At 40.1% G+C, this 26,194-nt stretch overlaps 1 protein-coding gene across 21 annotated transcripts in view; it reads right to left on the minus strand.

The window, feature by feature from the left end:
* The window catches only part of GPHN (gephyrin), a 246,328-nt gene that overhangs the window by 9,515 nt on the left and 210,619 nt on the right, over positions 1 to 26,194 (minus strand). For 9 of the 21 annotated variants that reach the window (XM_081855744.1, XM_081855747.1, XM_081855736.1 and 6 more), the window contains 7 exons: positions 22,561 to 22,698; positions 20,698 to 20,790; positions 20,020 to 20,075; positions 19,318 to 19,437; positions 16,949 to 17,007; positions 16,622 to 16,775; positions 13,851 to 13,972 (listed from right to left, as the gene is read on the minus strand). In XM_081855744.1, the coding sequence (XP_081711870.1) occupies positions 13,851 to 13,972; positions 16,622 to 16,775; positions 16,949 to 17,007; positions 19,318 to 19,437; positions 20,020 to 20,075; positions 20,698 to 20,790; positions 22,561 to 22,698 (742 nt within the window). Of the gene's footprint in view, positions 1 to 707; positions 741 to 13,850; positions 13,973 to 16,621; positions 16,776 to 16,948; positions 17,008 to 19,317; positions 19,438 to 20,019; positions 20,076 to 20,697; positions 20,791 to 22,530; positions 22,699 to 26,194 lie in introns of all 21 variants that reach the window. The other 12 variants (XM_081855750.1, XM_081855731.1, XM_081855734.1 and 9 more) reach the window with 3 other exon arrangements.

A 26,194-nucleotide genomic window follows, 5' to 3' on the forward strand; every position in this document is an offset into this window, starting at 1 on the left:
ATCATACAAAAAATAAACATGCATATCACTACGGAAAGCTCAATGAGAACTCCCTGTTTATATGTAAAGTAGCAAGCCACACTTCATTGGAACAGGCAGGATTTGTCTTAAGAGAAGGCCAATACACAGAAGGACCATGGGGAAGAAATCTGTATGTTCTGTACCTAGAGATGTATTTTTCTCCCACCCAAAGCGTCCTTGCTGGGTCATCCCTGTATCAGTGATGGTGGACAAGCTGTGTTCTCACTGCAAAGTTGTCATAAATTGCAGTGATTTAGTTTTCCCCACTGGAATGAATGGCAGCCATGGATGAAAGAAAAACAGTATATGCAGGGATATCAGTGACTTGGGGACTAAACCTGTATGTTGACACCCACAACCCCAGGGGCAGATTCCTTCCTCTTTAGCTCTCTCCCAAATTACTGACCATTTTCTTGTCCAAATAACTCAGTGAGAACCATGACCCTACACCCTTATCTATATAGGCTTAATTCTAGGTTTCCTTACTTGGTCATAATGGTGTGTGCTGGAACCCAGGAACCAGGCACCTAGCTGTAAGGGAGTATGTGGGAAGCTGGCCTCACTAGGGAAATTCCAGACCCCTTTACATATATATTCAAGGTTGTGGGTTTTTTGTTTTTAGTCTAGCCCCTTTACTTGCAGAGATATAAGGAAAAGCATGCAGGAACTATTCTAGCTGCTCCTACCTTCCAGAGTTCTGGCCAATGAGTTCAAAGGTACTGAAAAGCACAAGGTATATTTTTAAACTTTGAAAGATTTGAAACTGTTTTTTAAAAATATTTAATACAATTAGATACTTGTAAACATATATGGCAATGTGTACCTAAGTTCTGGCTGTTCGGCATCAATTGCTGTATCCTTAGCTCCCCTCGCCACAAAGTTTCTGACTACATACCTGCTAGTAACTGGTTTTATAGAGAGTCAAAATAATTGGAAGCACCTCAAAATCTACACGTTGCTAACTGGTGAAAACCTTTTGTAAAGAATAATGATCTGATAAAAAATATGCTGTCATATGTGAAGAAACAAAGTTAATTTAAAAAAAAGGATTTGATGCTTATATAACCCACTTAATATAGGGTTCAAATAATCTTTGTGAGAGTTAATTTCTAATATTTACTTTTCTACTCTTTCCCAAATATTCTGGCAATTTCACGTTAAAATGTATATGCCACATGTGTCTATATAATGTATTTTACACCAAATGCCAATGCAACTTTTGGTAGTCTTTGGTTAAAATACAGCTAATACAAAGCAAACAACAGTTATGTTTTACTCACATTAGCAGACAGGACAAATTAGCAAGCTCATATGCACCCAGCAGGTATTAATTTTGTCTCTTGCTTCATCTGTCATACCACAACCAAAAAGCTGGATTTGGATTGATGGAAAATGGACAAGAGCATCTGATAAGTCAGCATAGCATTTACAATTGCCATGCTATGATCAGGATATACCTGTCTCACATGACTGTAAAAACAAACAAAACAGGAATGCAATGCACACCTTTAAAGTATTTTATAAATTTTAATCTGACTGCGCTTATCAGGCTTATTGTAAAAAAGATGGTTACAGACCAGAACACAACACAGCATAGCCAACTGCAGATTTAAGGTTTGAAACTTTGCTCCCATGTAATGTATTTTCCCAATGAGTTTTTAGCCTATGGTGCCTCATCCAGTGATTTTCTGCCCTTCATGAAGTTCTTGCTAGAAAATACACTCTTTCACACAGCTTAGTAAAAGCTCCCACTAACTTTCCTTTTGCACTGTCACTGCCAATATGGAATGCTAAGAATTGCGAGTCATCTCATATGCCACACCTCTATATTGGGAACACCAACAGGAACATGGAGAAATAACGATAGGTGTATGTATTGTATCAATAGGTAAACAAAATATTCCTGTGGATCGTTAGTCATAATCTTTATAATCAATCTTTCCATTAAAAATGCCAAAGAGAGCTAATTGTAAAATCCATAATTAAACCCCCCCCACTAATCCACAAACGAGTAAACAAAATGACAATGAAGTTAGATAACAGCAACTAGTTAAAAACAGGGATGCATCCAATTAAGTTTTATGCAAAGTAAACTTAATGAAATTAATGGGCCTAAGTTAGTCCTGTCCATTCATTTCAACACGTTACTCAGAGTATGACTAATGTTGGATACCAACCATAATTAAATTAGAAATACAAATGAAAAGACAACAACTGAAGCCTAACAGGCTAAGTCTCTTTAAATTAAAAGGTTTTTGCCTGTCAGTAGAGTGAAAACTACTACAAATATACAAGGAAAATCCAGGGTAATCAAACAGATCACTGAAATTTTCCTCAGTGCAATTAATGGTGCTTTTAAGATTGCAACCCTCAATTTAAACTTTATCTCCCTCCCTCATGGGCAAGGGTTGCTCATGCCTTCCACATTGGGAGATAAGACAACTGTTACTCTGGAGAAATAAGACAACTGTTACTCTGGAGAAATTCCCTTGAAAATAAAACATGTGAAGAAATCTTGTACAGTATCACACATTTTATTACCTGCTAACTTGAAGAAGATGCTTTTTGGATTATTTGTCTTTAAAAAGTTCCCATAGAGGACTTGACAGATGATTCCTGGCAGTACAATTCATAAAAGAACATATCTATGCTCAAATGTTTCCTATCTGAAGAACAGTAAAACTTAAGAGATATTCACACATCACTTCCCTTATAATATCACTTCCCTTATACATGTACCCCACTTTGCCTTCTCCAGAAGGAAAACTGGCCAGGCCAGGCTAAGGGCTGGCTGAAGCAGTTTTCTAGACTGAAACCTTTGTGTTTCCCTGACCTCCTGGAGAAATGGAAGCGCTGCCACATACTGACCCTTTGTTGTCCTTGGTGGCACTAGCAGTACCTCACTCTGGAAACAGCATTTGCCAAAGACTGAAGAGCAGTTGCTGCCAGGTGAGGCACAGCTGCTTTCTGAGAGTACAGAAAAAAGCAAGGGGGTGTGCTACAATCTGGCGTAGTGGTTAAGAGCTGCGGACTCGTAATCTGGTGAACCGGGTTCGCGTCTCCGCTCCTCCATATGCAGCTGCTGGGTGACCTTGGGCCAGTCACACTTCTTTGAAGTCTCTCAGCCCCACCCACCTCACAGAGTGTTTGTTGTGGGGGAGGAAGGGAAAGGAGAATGTTAGCTGGAAAAGTCTTACGAGTCCTTCTGGAAGTAACACTCTTGTTTTTCACCACTTTAAAACTAATGGGATGCGAATCACTTAATGAACAGATTGATTACTAACTGATTATATAAGTGATATTTTTTTTAAAATCCAAAAATTAATGCTCAATACTTGGTAGAATCTGCTTGGAAAACTTCATCAGCAGTACAGAACATCTTGATTGCATACATTCTTTTATTAGGGCCAATTGCATTAAAATGGTAAAATCTGTTTCTGGACTGGATAACTTTTGACTATAGGTGGGGGCTCACATGATTGCATGCTCCTCTATAACAAATTACTTCCTTTCTGTAGAAAATTAAATATGAGGCAAAAAGGTTTTCACCTAGCTTTCTCCATGACATGCTGTTTTTCTGTGTGGAGCAAATCCATAGGTAGGAAAGGAGTGCTACTTTCAGAAAGGTTCACAAGGTTCTTTCAGTCTGAAAGAATCTAGTACGGCTTTCTCTGGCAAGGTATAGTGTGGCTATAGTTATCCATACTCTAGTAACCTCCAGGATGGATTACTGCAGTGCACTTTATGTAGGATTGCCCTTGAAGACAATCTGGAAGTTGCAACTACAGTAGAATACAGTAGCTAGGGTGTTGGTTGAAGCAGTGAACCATTAGCATATAGCTTCTATCCTCAAACATCTACAGTACATTGGTTGTAAATATCCAATATCTAGTGTCTGTATCCAATACAAGCTGTTTATGTTGACATTTAAAGCTGTGAATGGCCTGTGACCCAAATATCTGAGTGAATGCCTTCTCCCATAGCAATCTGCCTGTACGTTAAGATCAGCAGGAGGGGGTCTCCTGGTGATCCCTTCATTAAATGAGACATATAGTGCAGGGGGCATGGAAATACCTTCTTAGGGGTGGCTCCATGTCTCTGAAACAATCTCTCTATGGAAGTCCCGGCCAGGAACTTAAAACTGAAGCTGCTTCTGGGAATACCACCTATGAAAGTTCTGGTGAGGCAGCTGCCTTGAGCTAATCCCACCTGAGTCCAGTATGCCAGCATGGGAGATAGTCAACATTTTTTTGTCAAACTTTTAGAGACATGGGCTAAGTCATTTTTATGCTGTTGCTAACTATGTTATTTATATAATTTAGGATAATGATTTTAATGTTTTTGTTCATTATGTATTTTGCTTTTTTTTTTTTTTGCAAACTGTCCTGTGATCATTTTGGTGAAGGGTGATATAGAAATCTCTCTCTCTCTCTCCGTATATAGTGATGTCATTTCAATCCTGACTCTCTACCAGCAGTCAGGTAGCCCAGGCACAAGTTTACAATCTTAATGGTACCAATTAAAATGAAACACCTCAAAAGTCCTCATCCAATAATCCAATGAGCATTTAAGGAGACTGTTTTAACTGAATTTCCAGAAGAGTTTTACTTGACCTTCATTTTAATACCTCTCTTTGCTAGACTATGCTTTATTGATCCCTTATGAATTTTTTTCTGTCACTTGTTCATTAAAACTGGCAACCATCTCTGTTAGCCTTCTCATTATATCATCACTCTGAAATATACAGTTAATATGAAGTCAAAATTAAGCAATATGGCATGACAGGATTCAGCACTGGGGACTGAATTATCACAGTCTTGTTCCAACTCAATTCTCTATAGATCATAATGTACTCCATGGATCACTCGTACAGTGTTCTCTTCTCCACTAATCTTTTTACCCAGCTGAATCTCTCAATTACTGCAAGTCACTTTTCCCATATTTGTTATATTAATATTTGAAAATGCAATGATTCTTACAATTTAATACATCAACCAATTTCACTTTGAAGATTTTGCCTCAAACCTGGAGCAAGAGATCCCCTTAATTAGCCATTTTACACTATGGTAATAGTGCACATGAGGCCTACAGAGAACATGGCAGGAGTCTATAATACCAAACCAAGGTCAGTGTCTAAATCTAGAAAAATTAACTTGCTTATCAGAACTCAGTTGCTACTATCAGTTTAGTCTAAGATGAAGGAACGGAAACAAAGACTCCAAGCAATTCTACACAAGGAGAAAAATTCAGAGCAAATAGGGCAGATGTTCAAATATTACCTCTCCCACATTTCTATCTTCACCCTTTTCTACAAGTCTTTTGGAGACGTAATGAATATTAAGCATTTCACTGTCAGAGCTGGAGTTACCGTTAGACACACCAAGGCGATTGCATCAGGTGGCATGATCCTGAGATGGCATACCCCACTGCTGTGCCTGCTGGCTGCCACTGCCACTAGAAGCAGTGAGAAGCAGTGAGCTCTCGCTGCTGTGACTGCCTTTCTTCACCTCTCTGGCAATGGGGGGGGGGGGGAGGCATCATAGGTAGTGCTGGAGCTCCCGCCCTCACCCCCAGCTCCAGAAAAATGAGAAGTGGTGGTAGCAGCAGAACTCCAGCTTCGGCACTTGAGTGGAGCTGGAGGCAGCAACGTCCTGTTTTCTTCAGGTGGCGAAATGGGATGGGTTGCCCATGCCCACCATCGTTTCAAACTCACCAAAGGGCTAAAACAACTAACATTTCATTTGTGTGATCATTTACATAACTGTATCATCAAATGGCTTAATCAGAGGAAAAAGGTAACTGAAGTCCCATCCACTGGCAACATTTGACTCCTCAGCTCCCAACATTGTCTCCATCCACAGCCAATCTACCAGGCTGCATCAGAAGAGGTCATTCCCTGCCCCCCGGCCCCCAGTTTAGCAGGGAATAACTTTTAGAAAATACTTACAATCATCATCTAAAAATGGGAAGGGGACTTAATAATTAAGAACTGGTGCCTGCGTTTGTGTATTTGCCTATTCCTTTCCTTTTTCTTTTATGTGTCTTACAGTGTAAGCTATTATTTTTAATGGCATACTACTTTGAGTGTTTTAGAATAAAGCCAATATATAAAGGTATTAAATAAACAGACTCTATATATCTATATCTATAGGCTATGTAGCAGTGGAATATTAAAGAAAATGATTTAACAAGTATTATGGGAGGTGAAAGTTAGAATTCTACACTCAGTATGGTGGGCAACCATTTTCCTTGGAGGGCTCTATTGCCTTAGGGGTAATCTGTTTGGGCTGTGTGCTAAAACACCCCCACCCTCTTACAAGGAATGGGAAGCGATGCTCTTATCACAGAAACATAGGAAGCTGCCTTATACTGAGTTATTTTTTATGCATAATTTTTTTAAAAAATTTAAACTTTTTTGATACAACAAGTTAAATGGGGGGAAGAAAGAATGAAAGAAGAATAGAGAAAAGAGAAAAGAAAGAAAGAGAAAAGAAAAGGGCTTCTGATTTTCCTTCTGTCAGTTACATAAAAAGAATTATTCAAAACTTTCACTCCACAACAACATCTAACTATTCCATTTTCCATGATCTAGTATTTTTCCAATCTTCAAACCCAAATGTCACGTGTTCATCCTTTTCATGCAAAATGTCCAAAACAGGTTCGCAATTAATATTGATAAATGTCAGCAATAGTTTTTCTCTAATTAACAGTATCACCTTGGCCTCCAACAATTGCAGCAACCATGCCTCCATATTAAATAATGGTAACTCTTTCCCATTCTGAGGCCATAGGAGTCTCTCCACTGTGAACATACATTGATACAGTATTCCATATCCATTGGTCCGGACTATGTTCTGTATCCAATTTCTACTTCCTGTCGTATTTACTTTTTTCCTGTCATATTTACTTTTTTCTTATCCATATAACTTCATTTTTGTTTTTCAAAATCTCAGCTTTATCATTTAGTTGCTTCATTTCTCCATACACTTGTATAGTAGGTTCTTCCATTTCATCAGATGTTCCTTCTACCTTTGCCATAGTTTCATTTCTCAGCCCTGCCATAGTTTCATTTCTCAGTCCTTTGTCATTTAGATCCACTATGTCATTTTTGATCCCATTTCCCATTTCCCATTTCAACCATTGCTTGTTTAGTTTCATTCCTCATTTCATTTACTCCTCCTTTTAATCTTGTCAATTTTTAATCTATTTTTTCCTCTAAAGCCTCTATTTTTCTGTTAATAAACTTTGTTAGTTCTGTCATCATCTTCTTAAGAATATCCACAGTAAGCAAGGACCCTGAAGTTCTCCTTCTTTATCCCACCTCTTCCCCTCCTTCTGCCTCTGTCTTTTCTCTTCTTGTAAGTGGCATTCTGAATGTTGAAGCTTTTCCTGCTTCACTTTTTAAAATTATTAGGAGTTCTGTCTCTAAACAGCTTCTGCCACTTCAGCAATTTCACAGCTTGCAAAAGCTTAACTTTGTCTACACTGAATGACAGCAGCTCTCCAGTGTTTCAGACTGGGGGGTCTCTCCCAGGCCTACTTGGAGCTTCTGCGGATTAAACCTGAGATCTTCCGCGTGTAAAGCAAACACTCTATCATTGAGCCACAGCACTGCTTTGAGTCATGGCTCTTCCCCTTAAAATAGACAGAGAAGCATTCAGGGCTGCTCCAGCTACTGGAATTAATAATAACAGTTTAATACTACATTTTCTCAGAGTTTCAATAAAAAGAAAATTCTAAATGCGACCTCCTTGCCTTCATTGCTTTATCTAGGGAAGGGGAGGGGAGGTATAGCAGACAACTGCAAACCAGAGTCTGTGTGAGGAAACCCGAGAGCTTGTGGGGAGGAAATACTGTGCAAGCCCAAAGTTTTTTACCAACTTCCTTACTCCCTTCCCCTCTCAAGCTTCAAGATAGCCCTTCTTGATCCCTACAAGTCATTCCTCCACTCTCTCCAGCCAGTGTTCGTGGAACAGAAAGCAACTGGTGAGATTATGGTTCAGGAGAGGAGGTAATGTAGGAGAGTGAGAAAACCTATCAGATGAGCCATGGGGCACACAGAGGTCTGGGAGATGCAAAACTGCACTGGGATTCCTTGTGGCAGTGAGGACATTAAAGCCTCTACTTCCTAGCGATCCCGATGCAGCCAAGATTGCCCTTATACTGATAGCAGTTGGGATGAGAGGAAGGAAGCATTTGCAGCCAAGGGTCCTGTGGTTGCCTGCATATGGTGTTTGTGATTAATAAGGAAAGAGATGTGTTTGTTGGGGGGAACAACTCTCAATCATATTTTAAGTGATTCAGATATACAGGCTCAGTGAGCTTGAGAAAGGCATATACTAATGGAGAAAGCTAGGGAGGCAGTTGACTGCCTGCTAGTTGAATCTTTAGCTTGTGGCTCTTGATGGAACTGTTTACTTTCAGTGGCACGGACAATTAACAATACAGAAGTACTCTTATTGATAAAATCAAAATAAATAATAAAAGTTGAAATTATTTTCTGTTTTCACATTCTGAAATAAGCACTTTCAACTGTTTGCTTCAAGCACTTGTTTCATATACAAATGAAGTGCTTCATGTTAACCATCCTCCAAAATAATTTAATGCTTTGGATGTAATTACACTACACCATATAAAGAGGTCAAGTTTAGCAAAAAGACAAAATTAGTGTCCTGTGTACATTAGTCACGCTCTCAGAAGTCACTAAACATCCGGAAACAGTGGTGACTTGTATTTCATGCAGATAACTTATTCAATATTGTATTTTGAATTTCCAAATGTCTAGAGACTGACATATATTCATGATAAAAAAGAATAGACTAAAGGAGAATACAAGACTTTTACGTATTTTACTGCTAAAACTATCCTTTTTTGATTTATAACCAGCACCTAACAGATTAGCTTGATGCAATAGCTGCTTGTCTCAATGTCAAAAGATTCCTTGCATGTGAGAATTTCAGGCTAGTGTGCAAACTGTACATTTCATAACAACTATTAAGCATGATCGACATGGAAACTGGGCCACTGTCTTAATACAGAGATTTATTTTTAATAGATTTTATTTTCAATAACAAAACATTCAAAATGGAGTTAATGATTTTAATGGCATAAATATACCAAGATGTGGTTGATATGGGATAATCTGATTTTGAAGATAAGGGATTCTACAATTGTGGACTCGTGGCCCAACCCAAATGATGCTTACTCAAGAAGTGTGCTTAAGATCACAGCCTTAGAAACAATTGCTGATCTTCTTTAAAAAAATAAGGCTGATTTATAAAGAATCTTGTCTATGATAAATGTATTCAACTTTATGTGTGCCAACTTATTCACCAAACATGTAAGAGAGATTTATAGTGATAGGCTGGGATGATGATGATGATGATGATGATAATAATAATAATAATAATAATAATAATAATAAAGTTTTATTGGTTATAAACTCTTAACATTCCAAGAGCTGCTTAAGGCCTGCACCCCTAAGGAAGTTTCAAAAGATGTCACCATGTTCAATGCTATTTACTCCCAAGCCTTATAGACTTAAGGCTTATGGGTATAATACTTAGCACTTATTCAGCATATCTAAAAATAAGAGATAATTTTGTAGTGCTTATATTGGTGACACCTTTAGTTTGATACTAATTGTTTAAACTGTTTAATCTTAGGCAATGATAATCCTATTACAAATACAAATATAGATTTGTCAGAACATTCTGTTTATCTCACTGATGACAACTGTCATCATGTATCCAAGAGAGACACATGTTTAATTCCTATCTACCTTTCTGAAAGTCAGCCAATAAAGTGATTTAAAACCATATTATGAATAGTCCCTGGATGTCATTCCCCAAACCAGAAGTTTTCTTGAAACACTTGGAATATAATAAATAAATAAATAAATAAATAAATAACAATAGTTCCTCCCCGCCCAAATATTTCCACAGTTGAAAGCTTAATGTCTAAGTGGGTCATTATGGAGACTGAATAATTAGTATAAATATAGTTAACTATCATATGAAAAAATATCTGATGAGTCATCACCTGCCATAACTAATAAACAGGGTTTCTTTGAATTTCAGTATTAAGGAATATGTTGGAATGCCATATTTTATATTCAGTGACATGTCTAGACAGATTGTTCTTTCATTAGTCATTATTGACTGAAAGCAGACCAAATCATAGAATCATAGAATCATAGAATCATAGAATCATAGAGTTGGAAGAGACCACAAGGGCCATCGAGTCCAACCCCCTGCCAAGCAGGAAACGCCATCAGAGTACTCCTGACATATGGTCGTCAAGCCTCTGCTTAAAGACCTCCAAAGAAGGAGACTCCACCACACTCCTTGGCAGCAAATTCCACTGTCAAACAGCTCTCAGGAAAAACTCAAGCTGTGGAAACTATTGCATTTAAGAGCTCAGATGAGAACACACTTTCAAATGTAAACAATCAATAAACAAAGGTATACAATAATGACAGATTATGTTCAGGAGACACAAATCTATAATAAGTATTCAGAAATCCATCTAGATTTTCAGATGCTCCCTGAGAAGTAATGTTGAAAATGGCATGTACTTTTTCAACTAAACATGCTGCAATGCAGGTCTGACTTTTCTGTAATGAAAGCTTACTTCAAAACAAATGAAATACAAGTAATTTTTAAAAATGTAACAACAAAAATTAATGAAGTAAATACAGTCATGGGAAAAAAGAAAGGGCGCCCTCTTTGAATTCTGTGGTTTTACATATGAAGATATAATAACAATCATTTGTTCCTTAGCAGGTCTTAAAATTAGGTAAATGCAACCTCAGATGAACAACAACACATGACATACTACACCGTGTCATGATTTATTTAACAGAAATAAAGCCAAATTGGAAATGCCATATGTGAAAAACTAAGTACACCTTATGATTCAATAGCTTGTTGAACTACCTTTAGCAGCAATAACTTGAAGTAATTGTTTTATGTAGGAATTTATCCGTCTCCCACATCGTTGTGGAGGAATTTTGGCCCACTCACCCTGAGATGTTTTTTTTTCTTTCCAATTTCTATAAACATTGAACTCCTGAGAAAATTGGCAACTGTCTTGAATGTTTTCCACTTTTGAATAATCTTTATCACTGTAGAATGATGGACTTAAAATTGGTTGGAGATGACCTTAGAACCCTTCCCAATTTCATGGGCAGCAGCACTTGCTTCTCTAAGAGCATTGTGTTGTCATTTCCTTGGCACTGTGTTAAAACACATCTGAATGCGCCAGACCAGCAAACTGCTAAAATGTCAGCTTTTATAGAGATGGCCACACTTGCTGATGATCAGTTAAGCAAGGACATTTTATTAGCAACCCCTGCCTGCTACTTGGCCTCTTAATTCCCATGGAAACAGTAAGGGTGTACAGCCGTACCTTGGTTGATGAACAGAATCTGTTCCAGAAGTCCATTCAACTTCCACAACATTCGCAAACCAAGGCGTGGCTTCTGATTGGCTGATTGGCCCCAGATACAATGCGGACAGCTGAAACGGACGTTCGGGTTCAAAAGAACGTTCACAAACTGGAACACTCACTTCTGGGTTTCCACCGTTCGGGAGCCAAAACGTTCGAGTCGCAAGGCGTTTGTCAACAAAGGTACGACTATAGTTTTTCACACATGATTTATCTCGGCTTTATTTTTGTTATATAAAGCATGACACCCTAGACAGCATCTTAAAAAGCAGAGACATCACCTTGCCAACAAAGGTCTGTATAATTAAAGCTATGGTTTTCCCAGTAGTGATGTATGGAAGTGAGAGCTGGACCATCAAGAAGGCTGATCGCTGAAGAATTGATGCTTTTGAATTATGGTGCTGGAGGAGACTCTTGAGAGTCCCATGGACTGCAAGAAGATCAAACGCATCCATTCTTAAGGAAATCAGCCCTGAGTGCTCACTGGAAGGACAGATCATGAAGCTGAGGCTCCAATACTTTGGCCACCTCATGAGAAGAGAAGACTCCCTGGGAAAGACCCGGATGTTGGGAAAGATGGAGGGCAGAAGGAGAAGGGGACGACAGAGGATGAGATGGTTGGACAGTGTTCTCGAAGCTACAAACATGAGTCTGACCAAACTGTAGGAGACAGTGGAAGACAGGAGTGCCTGGCGTGCTCTGGTCCATGGGGTCACGAAGAGTCGGACACGACTAAACAACAACAACAAAGCATGACACGGTGTAGTATGTCATGTGTTGTTGTTCAGCTGAGGTTGCATTTACCTAATTTTAAGACCTGCTAAGGAACAAATGATTGCTATTATGTCCTGATATGTAAAACCACAGAATTCAAAGAGGGTGCACTTTCTTTTCCCCATGACTGTATATAAATGATTGGTCTGATTATAACTTGATGAATATTTACATCTGTTTACATTTTCTGTTTTCTACCTAGAATAGGCTTAGCGTAGTGGTTATAGTGTGGGAGACCAAGGCTCAAATTCTCTCTCAGCCATGAAGCTGACTGACCTTGGGCTAGTCACTGTTCTTGGACTAACCTATTTCACAAAATTTGAGCATAAATGGGGAGGAGGAAAACTAATACCCCACCTTGAGATCCTAGGAGAAGGTGGGATATAAATGGAACAACAAACAAATACATTTTAAAAACATTTCGCGTTTGATCTTGCCGTGACAGCAGCACTGCATCATCATCTCACACACACAAGCACCATATTCTTCATTGGTCTACCATCATATCGCCTTGCCATTTCTCTTGCCACTCAGCTCCCAGCTCTTGTCTAAACTCATCACCTTACACAGAAAACTTGACACAGATTTATGGGGTGTTTTCCACCCCCCAGCCTGTGCATCTGGTGGGGGACAGTTTTGCCAATCCCTAGGTATGCTTCTGCCTATGGCCATTCTCTAACATCCTTAGGACTTCAACTTTTTGGCCTTTTCTTACTCTTTCTTTCTTTCCTTCATCTTTTCTTTCTCCCTGTCTCATGAATTGTATTTATTTATTCACCACACATATATCTCACCTTTCATCCAAGGAGCTCGCATTCATGGTTCTCCCCCTTCTCATTTTATCCTCACAACAACCCTGTGGGATCGGTCAGGTCACCCATCTGACTTCATTGAAGATTTGAACCCTGCTGGTCTCCCCATGTCCTAGCTGGTATATCTATGAATCTGCTTCTCTTTCCCCATCCCTCAGTACATTTCTATGTGAATCTATCACACAATGACATTCTCTCTACTTTGCTGATGATCATCTGCATATCCCTCCACAAATTTTTGCATCTCTCTCAAATGTGCCAGTGAATCTATGTCATCCCAATCCACCCCATCCTTGGCTCTTAGATGTGCCTGTGCATGCATGCCCCCACCCACCTTACAGGTACCCCCCCCCATCTCCTGAACCTTCCACCCCTTACAGGCTTGAACCTAACTTAGCATCCCAGTTCATTGAAGTCAACCACATTCCCGTTCACCATCTGGGAGAGGTGGGTGGCAATGTAGACCTTTGTCCCCTATGTAAGTCCAGCACTGGACCAATCACACACAGTGTGGGATTGTTGGTGAAAAATAGTGTTTTTTTAATCAATGGAAAGAACTTTCTGCTCTTGCTTAAAAAGAAATAAGTTTGGAAAACCCATAGTGGTAAGAAAAAAAGTCTGAACCCACAAAAAGCTAAAGCTCCAAGTTGTTGAACTCCCTAGTCAGAGAGGAATGTATTTCTCTCTACAGGAAATCAATATTGCTTCCAAGGACAAAATACGACATTGTCAGATATTTTAAAATAACCACTGTATGGAAAATACGTCAAAGAGTTATAAACATGTAGTACATACTTATCTCCCACAATCCCCAAGTTGATTGTTGGGTACCCATGTTCTTGAATTGTTGCTAGAAGAGTTGAACGATTACTGTCTCTAATCTTTCCTGGTAGCAGGTCATCTTCAGGATTCAATAGCTATAAAACCAGAATCAAAATACCTGAATATTCACCTTCACAGCGAATAAAACATAAAACAGATGTAGATGTTTTGATATTGGACTACTGCAACGTGCTCTACATGGGGCTACCTTTGAAGGTGACCCGGAAACTACAACTAATCCAGAACGTGGCAGGTAGACTGGTGACTAGGAGTGGCCACTGAGACCATGTAACACTAAAAGACCTACACTGGCTCCCAGTACGTTTCAGAGCACAATTCAAAGTGTTGGTGCTGACCTTTAAAACCCTAAATGGCCTCGTCCCAGTATACCTGAAGGAGCGTCTCCACCCCCATCGTTCAGCCCGGACACTGAGGTCCAGCGCCAAGGGCCTTCTGGCGGTTCCCTCACTGCGAGAAGTGAAGTTACAGGGAACCAGGCAGAGGGCCTTCTTGGTAGTGGTGCCCGCCCCGTGGAACGTCCTCCCATCAGATGTCAAATAAATAAATAACTATCAGACTTTTAGAAGACATCTGAAGACAGCCCTGTTTAGGGAAGCTTTTAATACTGGATGAATCATTGTATTTTAATATTCTTCTGGAAGCCACCTAGAGTGGCTGGGGAAACCCAGCCAGATGGGTGTGATATAAATAAATTATTATTATTATTATTATTATTATTATTATTATTATTATTATTATATTTGACTTTCTATTCAGATCATAAAATGATAGTAGATTTAGTCTGTAATATTCATTTTGTTGGGAAGTATGCTTTATGTATTCAGGATAAGGATTATGTTGCCAGTATCTCAAATGGAGCTGTTTGAAACCAAGTAACTATTTAGAAATATAATTAAATTACAGTACTTTGCTCGCAACAATAAAATGTTCTATCGCAGAATGTGCCCATTACTATTGGACTTATTGAACACTGTGTATGAATCAGCATTTGTGGTTTATTTCTTCCAAACAACCCATGGCAAGCTAATAACAAACTTTGTTTCTCTCTGCTCTGAACTATTCATTGAGTTGCTACCTTGTTAAGACCAAGATGTTGCTGGTAGTGAAACCAAGGAGAGGGAAGAGAAATCTTGGTAGTGGGGATAGTGGTAGTGGGTAGTGGGGATGTGGGAAGAAGGGGGAAGTCTGATCTTTTAATCACAAGTATTCTGTATGTTTGGTATAAACACTGCTTTGTATCAGGCCTTCTCCAAACCATGAACTGTATCACCCTTTCCCCATCCTCTTTGTCTCCTTCTACAGTGGTGCCTCGCAAGACGAAATTAATTCGTTCCGCAAGTTTTTTCTTCTTGCGAGTTTTTCGTCTTGCGAAGCACGGTTTCCCATAGGAATGCATTGAAAATCAATCAATGCGTTCCTATGGAAACCGTCTTCAGACCAGGTCCGGGGACAGTCTGTCCCCCGACCTCTTCTGAAGGCTGGGGGGGGGACAAGGGCTTTTCTTCCCACCGCCAGCCTTCAGAAGGCTGTTCTGAAGGCTGGCGGTGGGAAGAAAAGCCCTTCTCCCCACCTCCCGCCCCGCAAGCTCCGGGGACAGGAGGGCTTTGCTGCCGACCGCCAGCATTTTAAAAGCCCCCGGGACAGCGGAGGTCTTCTGAAGGCAGGCGGTGGGCGAAAGTCTTTGCTCCCCCCCGCATGCCTTCAAAAGCCGTCCGGGATAGCGGAGAAACGCGCTGCGCTTCTCCACTATCCTGGGAAGGCAGGCAGGGGGGAGCAAAGACTTTCGCCCCCCGCCGGCCTTCAGAAGAGGTCCAGGACCTCTTCTGAAGGCCGGCGGGGGGCGAAAGTCTTTGCTCCCCCCCGCCTGCCTTCAAAAGCCGTCCGGGATAGCGGAGAAACGTGCTGCGCTTCTCCGCTATCCCGGGAAGGCAGGCGGGGGGGAGCAAAGACTTTTGTCCCCCGCCGGCCTTCAGAAGAGGTCCAGGACCTCTTCTGAAGACCGGCGGTGGGCGAAAGTCTTTGCTCCCGACGGCCAGCATTTTAAAAGCGGTCCGGGATAGCTGGAAAGCGCAGCTTTCCGGTGGGGAGCAAAGCCTTTCGGCCCCCGCCGGCCTTCCTGGACCTCTTCTGATGGCCGGAGGGGGGCGAAAGGCTTTGCTCCCCACCGCCAGCATTTAAAAGAGGTCCCTGGAGATTTGCGAAGCAAGCCCATAGGGAAATTCGCCTTGCGGAACGACTCAAAAACGGAAAACTCTTTCGTCTTGCGAGTTTTTCGTTTTGCGAGGCGTTCGTCTTGCGAGGCACCACTGTACTTCAAATCTCTAGCACCCAACCTCTGCTTTTTGTTGGGAATTTCCACCTTTGACCATAGGTGTATAGCTGTAGTATTTCTTCTATTGAACACTGAATTACATCTCTTCCTGGTCAGCGTCGCTTTCTCAACCAATGTCCCACCTCTTTATTTTGCAATCCATGTAAGTTTATCTTTGGTTTTAAACATTTGGGTAATAGTGGTTAATTTTTTTCTTTTGCATTAAGTGCATACATATAAAGTAAATATAGCACATTTACAGAATCTTCCTGTGAAATCAGGCATAAAAATAATAGTTTTTGGCAGAAAATCATCATTAACATTGGAAACAGTCCATAAAAAGGTGCTGGCAGCTTTAGTCAAAATACAACTGCCACGCTTGTAGAAGTTTGGTTAGCAGATTTTTCCTTACTTCATTCCCTGTGGACATTACTGCAACCACTGGAAACTTGTTAACTTCAACTTCTGTTACTCCAACAGTTGCTAGGAGACCTATCTCTGATGGACCCATATGGGTTCCCTTGGCCAGCACACATTCACCTCTTTTAATGTCATGTCCTATAGGTCTAGAAATGCATCAGAAAAGGGAAAAAAATGGATTCAAGTTATCTGACCAAACACCAAGTAGGGCTGATAAAACTTATAAAATTTCAAAAGCTATTTATGCTAGAAACATATTAAACTGCTATTTTAGTTTTCAAAAGCAGTATGCAGTTGTGAAAACATGTAATTCGCTGACCTGATATCTTGGCCTGGTCGAGCCTGCACCAGAATGCGCACCTCAAGTTCTTCGGTGCCCTGCAATAAAAGAAACAAGCTTTCTTCATATGTGTTAAACAAAGTTAAATAAGGTACTGTCTCTTATCAGCCTTCATTGGGTATGAATGAAACTCAACATATCACATTTAAGCTCATATAATTCAAACATACAGGCAATGTCAGAGTTACGTGTGTCCAACTTATGCACGACTGCGACTGCACGCATCACAGCAACCCGTAAGTGGCCAGAAAAGGGTGTGGAACAGGAGTGGGGCAGGGGTGTAACAGGCTTATGCACGCTCTACCGTCACACGCAGTGACCCAGAATGCGACTCGCATGTAAACTGGGGGGTTGCCTGTATTGTTTTAAAAACGTGTTCTAGAGAATGTTAAAATCCTACTGTAGTCTATTGTGCTGGAAAAAGTGATTAATTTCCCATTGTGCCTTCTTTATTTGATTCAGAATATTAAGAAGAGCTGGGGTGTGTTGAAACGGCATTTCTGTGCCTCTGGCTTCTGACACAGTGTCCCATTGCACCAGAATCAGTTTCATCATGCTGGCCACATGACCCGGAAAGCTGTCTGTGGACAAACGCCGGCTCCCTCGGCTTGAAGTGAGATGAGTGCCGCAACCCCAGAGTTGCCTTTGACTGGATTTAACTGTCCAGGGGTCCTTTACCTTTACTTATTGAAACTAATATTGAAACTAATATCAGTTTACATGCCAGCTCAGTAATCATGAAACATAAAGGAAAAAGCTTAATTAGTACACACCAAAGGGTAGTTTTGCATTGACATCACAGGGTCATCAGGTGGAGCTCTTGCTCCACCTGCTGGACAACGGTAGGATAAAACTCTTGGGAAGTCGGCAGCTCCCATTTCAGTTTTGTGGATTATCCAAGCCTGAACAGCCATCGAGGTCACACACATACATTAAAGGAAACAACCTAGCTGCCTATTTCCCTAACTCTAATTTACTAGAATTTAAGAAGAGCTGCTGCCAACTGGGCTGTAAAAACATCAAAACATCATGTTGCAGTCCATACTAAGGTGTGGACCCTATGCAGTCAATGTAAAAATATCCTTCAGGTACCCATTGTACATTTCCCCACTGACATCATAGTTTCATTGTGTGGGGTATACAAAAGCTTTCCCAATTATGGTAGGTCCTGCTGCTTCTGATTAGGTGAAAACATCCATTTTATAGTGCCTTATAAATGTGCTGGGAGCTCAGGTATCCATCCCGCATACCCCTGCAAGGGTAAAGAAGTCCACTGAGGCAGCTCCTTCCCCAGCAGAGTGAACTGCCATTGCTATGCAGGCGCGTATCCATCTGGACAATGCAGATGGCATTGTTTTCTTGCCCAGTATAGGGGTGGGATGAAAGGAGCAAAATGTGTCTCCATTTGTCTGAAGTCCTTAGTTCTGAAACTGAAATGGGAGCTGCCTAGTTTTTCTTCTGTCTTCATCTGCCAGATGGAACTAGAGCACAGCCTGATGACCCTATAATGTTAGTGGGAAAATGGATGTGTGGGGAAGGATATACCTCTCCTTCGCCTAGTGATAAACTGACAGACGGGTTGAGAACCAATTAGCTTTTAAAAATAAAAATAATAAAAATACTCTTACTACAATGGTACCTCGGGTTAAGAACTTAATTCGTTCTGGAGTTCCGTTCTTAACCTGAAACTGTTCTTAACCTGAGGCACCACTTTAGCTAATGGGGCCTCCCACTCCCGCCGCCGTGCAATTTCTGTTCTCATCCTGAAACAAAGTTCTTAACCCAAGGTGCTATTTCTGGGTTAGCGGAGTCTGTAAGCTGAAACATCTGTAACCTGAAGCATCTGTAACCCAAGGTACCACTGTAACTGATTAATAAATCATTTAAAACACATCTACATGTGGTAAAATCTGTGAACCGCCCTGAGACCCCCAGGTATCGGGTGGTATATAAATTCAAACAACAACAACAACAATGGGTAGATTTTTAAGAATTCTGGAGGGTTCTCTTAAGCATGCGATCGCTAAAGCTTTAAATAGCACTTTTGAGACCTATGTAATATAGGATAAATGAAATGCCTCAGTCCCCTGTCTTCCAGTAGTCCCTCATCCTGCTCTCATGAGTCCTAGTCATTACATGCCTCAATCCAATCAAGGCAAAATTAATGATAAAAATTCAATGCAAACAAAAGCAAGAACAGAGATGGCAAAATTGCACAAACTATTATTTGTTTCAAATGTGTATTTCTATGTATAGCCACACTTATTTGATTACGGACTGCTGAGTGATTCTCTGGAGTCATGCTGCTGTATGTAGCAGGAACAAGGATTTTTAACGTTCTCACTCACATCATCTGATTCCCTGATGAGTTCTGTGTCTTCCACCTGCACCACAGCGTCAGCACCACAGGGTATTGGAGCACCAGTTGTAACTCTCATTACCTGACCAGGCATTACAGTTTGAGTTGGCTGAAAAATAACAGGGAATGTAATTTTAATTTTTTTTAAGGAACAAGAGGTCCCAAGAGGCACTAAATTATGCAGAAATAACTTGGAATGAAAAAAAGTCTATTAGTGACATATTTTCTTATCAAATTTTGATTAGCTCTATTCACATAAAGACCGTTAAAACAAACTGCATATATAAAAACAATTTTAAAATTATATTTATATAAAACAGTTTAAAGCAACAGCAGCACATACATAAAATCAATAGAGACCTGCTTTTGACATGGTATGGAATGGACCTGCTGATCGGATGGTATCTGTGGGATACCTTCTCTATAACACAGTGAGCTTGTAGGGTGTATGGCACTCTTTTAGGTATCCTGGACCCAAGCTTTATAGAGCTGTGTATACCAGTATTAGCCCCTTCAGCCTAGCATGGTAACTAATTGGCAGCTAGTGGCTGACATGCTCTACAAACTAGGCTGTCTATAGAATCATCACAAATTATACTTTCTTTTTAAAAGCAGTGAAATGTGTACATCATATCATACTAGGGGAAAAACACTTTATTAATAAAGGAAAATTAAAATATAGTGCACTCACTTGTTCACCAGCTTGGGATTCCCCAATGATGAAACGATCCCCAGGTCCATCAGCAGCTGTTAACAATACAGCAAGAAGATAATTACAATTGTTGCTTAAATAGACATTAATAGGATTATTACTATTGTTCTTTACTTCATAACTCTTCCTCCAACTCCAAATCCACTTGGCAATTTTGATTGCTATAGATTTTTATTTTTTTTTAAGTGAAGAGTTTATCAAGTTGTTCCACATCTCTCTCCCTGTTTTTATTACTGATGCACACCAAGCAGGACTCCTTTTCCATTATAAGATTCTGGATTATCCAAGATTTATTGGTGTTGAACAACAGCACTAGCAGTTGAGAGGGCTGACTGTGTATCCCACATTCTGTTGGCTGGAAAAAGGTCAGAAGAGGGGACAGCTCTCAGATATCTCTCCCTTCTCCTTCATGTTCCCTCACCCTGGGTGCTAATTAAAAAAGCCCCCAAAGAACAATATTGAGTAGAACACAGCTCAATGTTTCAAAAAAAGTTACTTTTAAAGGTATGTATGAAAAATATGTAAAGACTATTTGTGTTTGTTCTGTAACTAACCTGAATCAATTTCATAAAGGGCACCACTGAACATGTAAAGCAATCTAGTGTAAAGCTGAACTCTCAAAAACATTATTTCAGGGTGAAAACCACGAGTATTTACCTCTGACAGCATAGCCATCTTTTACTGAAGCTGGGAAGGGTGGTAGGTTGTCTTTTGCATAAACATCTTGGGCAAGGACTCTGCCCATTCCATCTAATATGAGAGAGGCAAAATCTTTGTTAGCAAACATTGACTGCAAAACAGTTCCAATGACAAACTAAGTTCATATGTGCACAATATTGCTAATACTGCTACTGCGTGGTCCTCCAGATATTGTTGGACTCCAAGTGTCCTCAGCCCCAGCCAGCATGGCCGATGATCAGGGATGATTGGAGTTGTGGTCCAGTAACATCTGGAGGGCCACAGTTTCCTGGCATAAAAGCAGCTTTCAATTTATGTCAATGATAATTAGTGACTAGAGAAATTCAGTCTGGAACAGAGGTAAAAGATTAGATTCAGCCAGCCATCAATTTACATTACAATTAATATGGAGATAGTGAGAGCAAGGACGATAACAGAAGAGTAAATACGTCAACCTCTTATTTACTTATCCATCCTTTGTTCAAGGAGTGCAAGAGGGTGAACAAACCTCCCCAACTGTATTCTATCCTCAGAAAGCTATGAATTGCCGGGGGGGGGGGGGGCTTATTCAGAAAAGAGAATACTGTATACCACATGCTATTCTTAGCTGTGAGCAGAACAGCAGCATTCATGATGAGCATTTCCCCCCTAGTTTATATCCTAACTGCTGCCACCTTCTCAAACACCTTGCCCAAAAATGGTTTATTGGTGCCTGGGAGGTAGTTAGCACAGACTTTTTTTGTGACGGGCTGCACCACTATGTCCTTCAAGGCAGTGGTGTACACATCATCATGTAATAAAGTGGTCACCAACCCCTCGAATCACCCAGTCAACCCTCCACAGCTGACACAAACCAGCCAGGATTGATGTGGGTCAACACAGCATGTAGTAGGCCGCAGAGCTACAAGTGTCTTGTCTACATCTTCAGCATCAATAACTGAAACTAACAGAAGAAAATTGTATATGATGGTATATCCGACACCTCAACAGACGTGTGTCATTCAAGTCCACATGAAGACAGGTGATTTCTTCCCTTCAAAAATCCCTGCAAATTTCACACAGTAGGTCTCTGAAGGCTCAAATACTGGGTTAACCATGGCAGATGAAAGCAACCTTGTATTACTTGGAAAAGTTCTGTTGGGTGGGTACTTGAGGATGCAATGGAAGTGGCAAAATAGGCCTTTTTGCTATAGTTTCAGGCCTTATAACAATTGTGGTTCACTTCTGCTACATGTCACTAATTTGCTTCTGACTGGGGCTATCCACACACAACAGTATCATATAGTTACAATGAAATATGTACATTTTTATTAGCCAGTATTTCTGATATTTTCATACTTTTGTCATCATGATATTAATCTCTACTTGAGATTCAAGAGACTAAACAGTGAAGCAGGGTTCCCATGACCAAACTGCAGCAATTCTAACCTGTAGGCAAACCATTCTCTCAAATTCAGCCTCCTCATATGCAAAATGGGGATAGTAACACATCCACTCCAACTAAATAATTGTTGTAAAGATTACCAAGACAGGGGTCTGCTTTGCAGGTAATGCAGCTAAGCCATGATTTATTAGACCATGGTTTACTAGATTGTCTAAACCCTGTCCTATAGCTTAAACATTATTTATTAACCATCAACAAATCACAAAAAGTCATGATTTGTTTCGTTGGTTAACCTTGGGTTATGTTACCAATGGATTAGTGTGATGTGAGAACTTGGCTCTTGTATATAAAATATGCCGAACCCTAAAGAGCTATGCACTACACAAAAAGCAAGTAAATAAAAATTCAACAATGCTCCCCTTCCTTACTTTCTGGATGTTTGAGGTTATATGAAATACCTCGATAATTTATTATTTCTGTTCCAAGCACTGGGGTCATCTCCAGCACTGTGATGAAGGCTTTGTCCATAGATGTTAATGGAAATGGAGACATACGGTGTCTTCTTGCCACCTTTGTAATGTCTACAGCACTATGACCTGCAGAAGATGAAGATGTATGTTAGGGGGAAAAGAAACATGGTATTTTCTCAGGAAGGTAACACTGTGATATAAACATTTTGCTGCCCCTTAACAGTTGCTTGCCAACAATGCAGTCGTACCTTGGATCCTGAATGCCTTGGTACTCGGACGTTTTGGCTCCTGAATGCTGCAAACCCGGAAGTGAGTGTTCTGGTTTGCAAACGTTCTTTGGAACCCGAACGTCCGATGTGGCTTCTGTGGCTTCTGATTGGCTGCTGGAGCTTACTGCAGTCAATCAGAAGCCGCGCTTTGGATTCCAAACGTTTTGGAAGTCTAATAGACTTCCAAAACAGATTCCGCTCAACTTCCAAGGTACAACTGTACAGCATACAGTACTCTCACATAGGGCCTAAATGTGCAGAGTGTGGAGCCCAGCCTTAAGGCTGCATCTTTCCCAACAACTGCCAGGTTGTACATGGTTGTATGAAAGGAAAGCACAACATGCAATCTCCTGTTCACGAGTCGGGGTTCCGCAAGATTGGGAAACTTAATTGTGATTGTGTCCCAATCACTATGAGTCCCTAACCTGTGAGCAGGAGTTCATGTGTTGAGCTTCCATTTTACAAAATTCTGTACCACATGGGCTGTTGAGGGTGGGGAAAGCAATGTGAGGGTAGGGCTAAAAGTGTGGCCCTGCTCCTGCTCTACACTTATGTCCTAAGCATGAGCAACATTTGAATAGGAATAAATTCTTGACTACATCCAGTTGTGAAATGAAAACGTCATTTAAAAGTGCACATCAGTTTAGATCTGTTGATTTATAAAGTACCACACTAAAAAAACCCAATCCAGACACAACTGGGAATACAGCATTTAATCAGCAGAACTGGTAATGTTAAACAGTGTTAAAGTGACTATTCTATTGAAGAATCCATTAGACATTTTATTGACCACCAAAGAGTGTTTAAGAGACAAATGAGTTAGAACACTTACATTGCTTATCTCCTAAAAGTTCTCTTAATATTTTACAGAACTGAGACAGATATCTCCAAGAACTCTCCCATGCTCACATACAATGAAATGCCATATTCTGAAGTGCTAATATGCAGGTGACATTAAATAAGCATTTCCATCTCAAAGACAAATTAGAAGAAGAAGAAGAAGAAGAGTTTGGATTTGATATCCCGCCTTTCACTCCCTTTAAGGAGTCTCAAAGCGGCTAACATTCTCCTTTCCCTTCCTCCCCCACAACAAACACTCTGTGAGGTGAGTGGGGCTGAGAGACTTCAAAGAAGTGTGACTGGCCCAAGGTCACCCAGCAGCTGCATGTGGAGGAGCGGAGACGCGAACCCGGTTCCCCAGGATTACGAGACTACCGCTCTTAACCACTACACCACACTGGCTCTCACTAAGTCACTTTATTATCTAGAAAATCAGAAGCTGTTGGAAGCAAAATTGTTGTTAATTTGGGAGAGTCATTGTGAATCAATACTATGTCATGTTTCTCTAAACATGCAATTAACATTATCTTGTCATTATTTCATTTTTATGATAGTGCTTGTTATGATTGGCTTTTTATTCAGCTCTTCCTATGACTTAAGCAATATTTCTGTGGCAAATCATGTCAATTGTTGGAGACTTAATTAAGGTTAGAGGAAAAAGGCTCTAATTTTCTAAGGTTTTCTGTTACTCAAGCTGGCATCTTGCTTCAGGTTCAGGTTTATTGATTGTGTTAATAATGCAAGGGCAAAACAGCCTTTATGTGATATTAAGTTTAGCATACTTCAGATTAATGGCAAACACCCTTCAATGGATGCTGATTTGTGGACATTACTTTCACTAAATGCAACAAAAGGATCAATCACGATATTAAAATTATTTCTCATGAAATTCAAAACTACTGTCACGGTTGCAAAATATTTACTTGAAGAATAAAAGAAGAGCCCTGAAAGCTTATGAGCATCTAGCTGCAGCAAGTGCCAAGGAAGGCAGGGTCTCTGTGATATATTCCCTACTGATACAATCCCAGTTCTCTTCACTTACTACTTTGAAATTAATATGGGAGATAGACCCTATAGGCCAACTGAATGATTCTCAGTGGATTAAGATCTGGTCCACCTGCCCTTTTAGGTCTGTGTCTGCTAACATTAGAGATAATTTTTTAAAGGTGGTCCACTGTTGGTTTTTAACCCTGGTTCAACTAGCTCATATTGCAAGATCTGGTTCCCTCCTATGCTGGTGGGATTGTAAGGTATGAGGAACATATTGGCATACGTGGTGGGGATGTAACTATGTACACAAGTTCTGGAAGCCAGTTGTAACAGAGATTGGTATTATTGTCACCAAACAAGTCATCTTAGACACTAAGCTATGCCTCTTATCAAATTTTGATAGTTCCAATGCTGACCTTGATTCTCAACAATTAATTTTAAATCTGTTGGTTGCCACTCATCTAGTGATCTCTCAAGGGTGGAAGGATGCATCTTCTCATTCTATGGATCCATGGTTTAAAAAAGTCACGATAAACTGACTCATAAAATACACACCACCAACTTTGCTTCTGCTTGACCAAACAATCTTGTGGTTGGCACATTCCCACTAAATAGGAGTTTAATTGGTAACATTCACGAATATTTGTATGTTTGTTACAAATATGAACCTTGTATTCCACCATGGAATATATTTTAAGTCACTCATTCTTTTTTAAGCTTTCTATGATTATTATTTTATTATCTTGCAATTTTATTCTGTTTTTAATTAAAATACGTAAAATAAAATAAAATGTTATAAGAAGACCGAAGCCTGAATTTATTTGGCATAAATTCTGTGCATAGTTGAAAACACTCATGGAAATTAACTCTCCAAATAATATCTGATTCCTGTAATTTGCCATCTTTCAAGGAGTGATTCATTATTAACCAACCTCAAGAGACTGAAAAGTCGGAAAGGAAAAAAATCAGGAAGATCAACAGGAAGAGACAGCTTCAGATTTTATTTTAAAACACTGTATAATTTTTTATACTGTATATGGTTGTTGTCAAGGGGAACATCGGTTACAAGTTTCTTCAGCCTCGTGGGATTCCATGCTGCATATACTAACAGATTTAAGTTAACTTCTAAAAGTAACTCATATTCTTCAAAGCAATATGTATGCTGAAGAGGAATGGGGAAACCCCAGAACAGGTTTAGGAGTGGAAGGAAGGAGAGGGTGGAAAGTGCTGTTGTCCAAGTGGAAGTCATTCTGTGTGCAGATACAGCTACTTAGTACTACATTGAATACAACCCTTTGCCCACTTTTCCAAAGGAATTGGTCTGCTCAATCAATGGATGGAAAGCAATGCCAAATTGTTGTTTATATAGCCCCCCCCCTTTCTCCTTTCTTGGGATTAACTGAAAAACTGCAATAAAATATTTTTCCAAAATACCCTCCCAAAGCATTTTTAGATGTACACACATGTACGCACATGAGTGAGCATGCACACACTGTTTTGCATTTATCTGCAAAGATCCCTTC

The sequence above is a fragment of the Podarcis erhardii genome, assembly GCF_964252035.2.
Source record: "Podarcis erhardii genome assembly, chromosome: 1".
In the NCBI taxonomy this organism is placed as follows: Eukaryota; Metazoa; Chordata; class Lepidosauria; order Squamata; family Lacertidae; genus Podarcis; species Podarcis erhardii.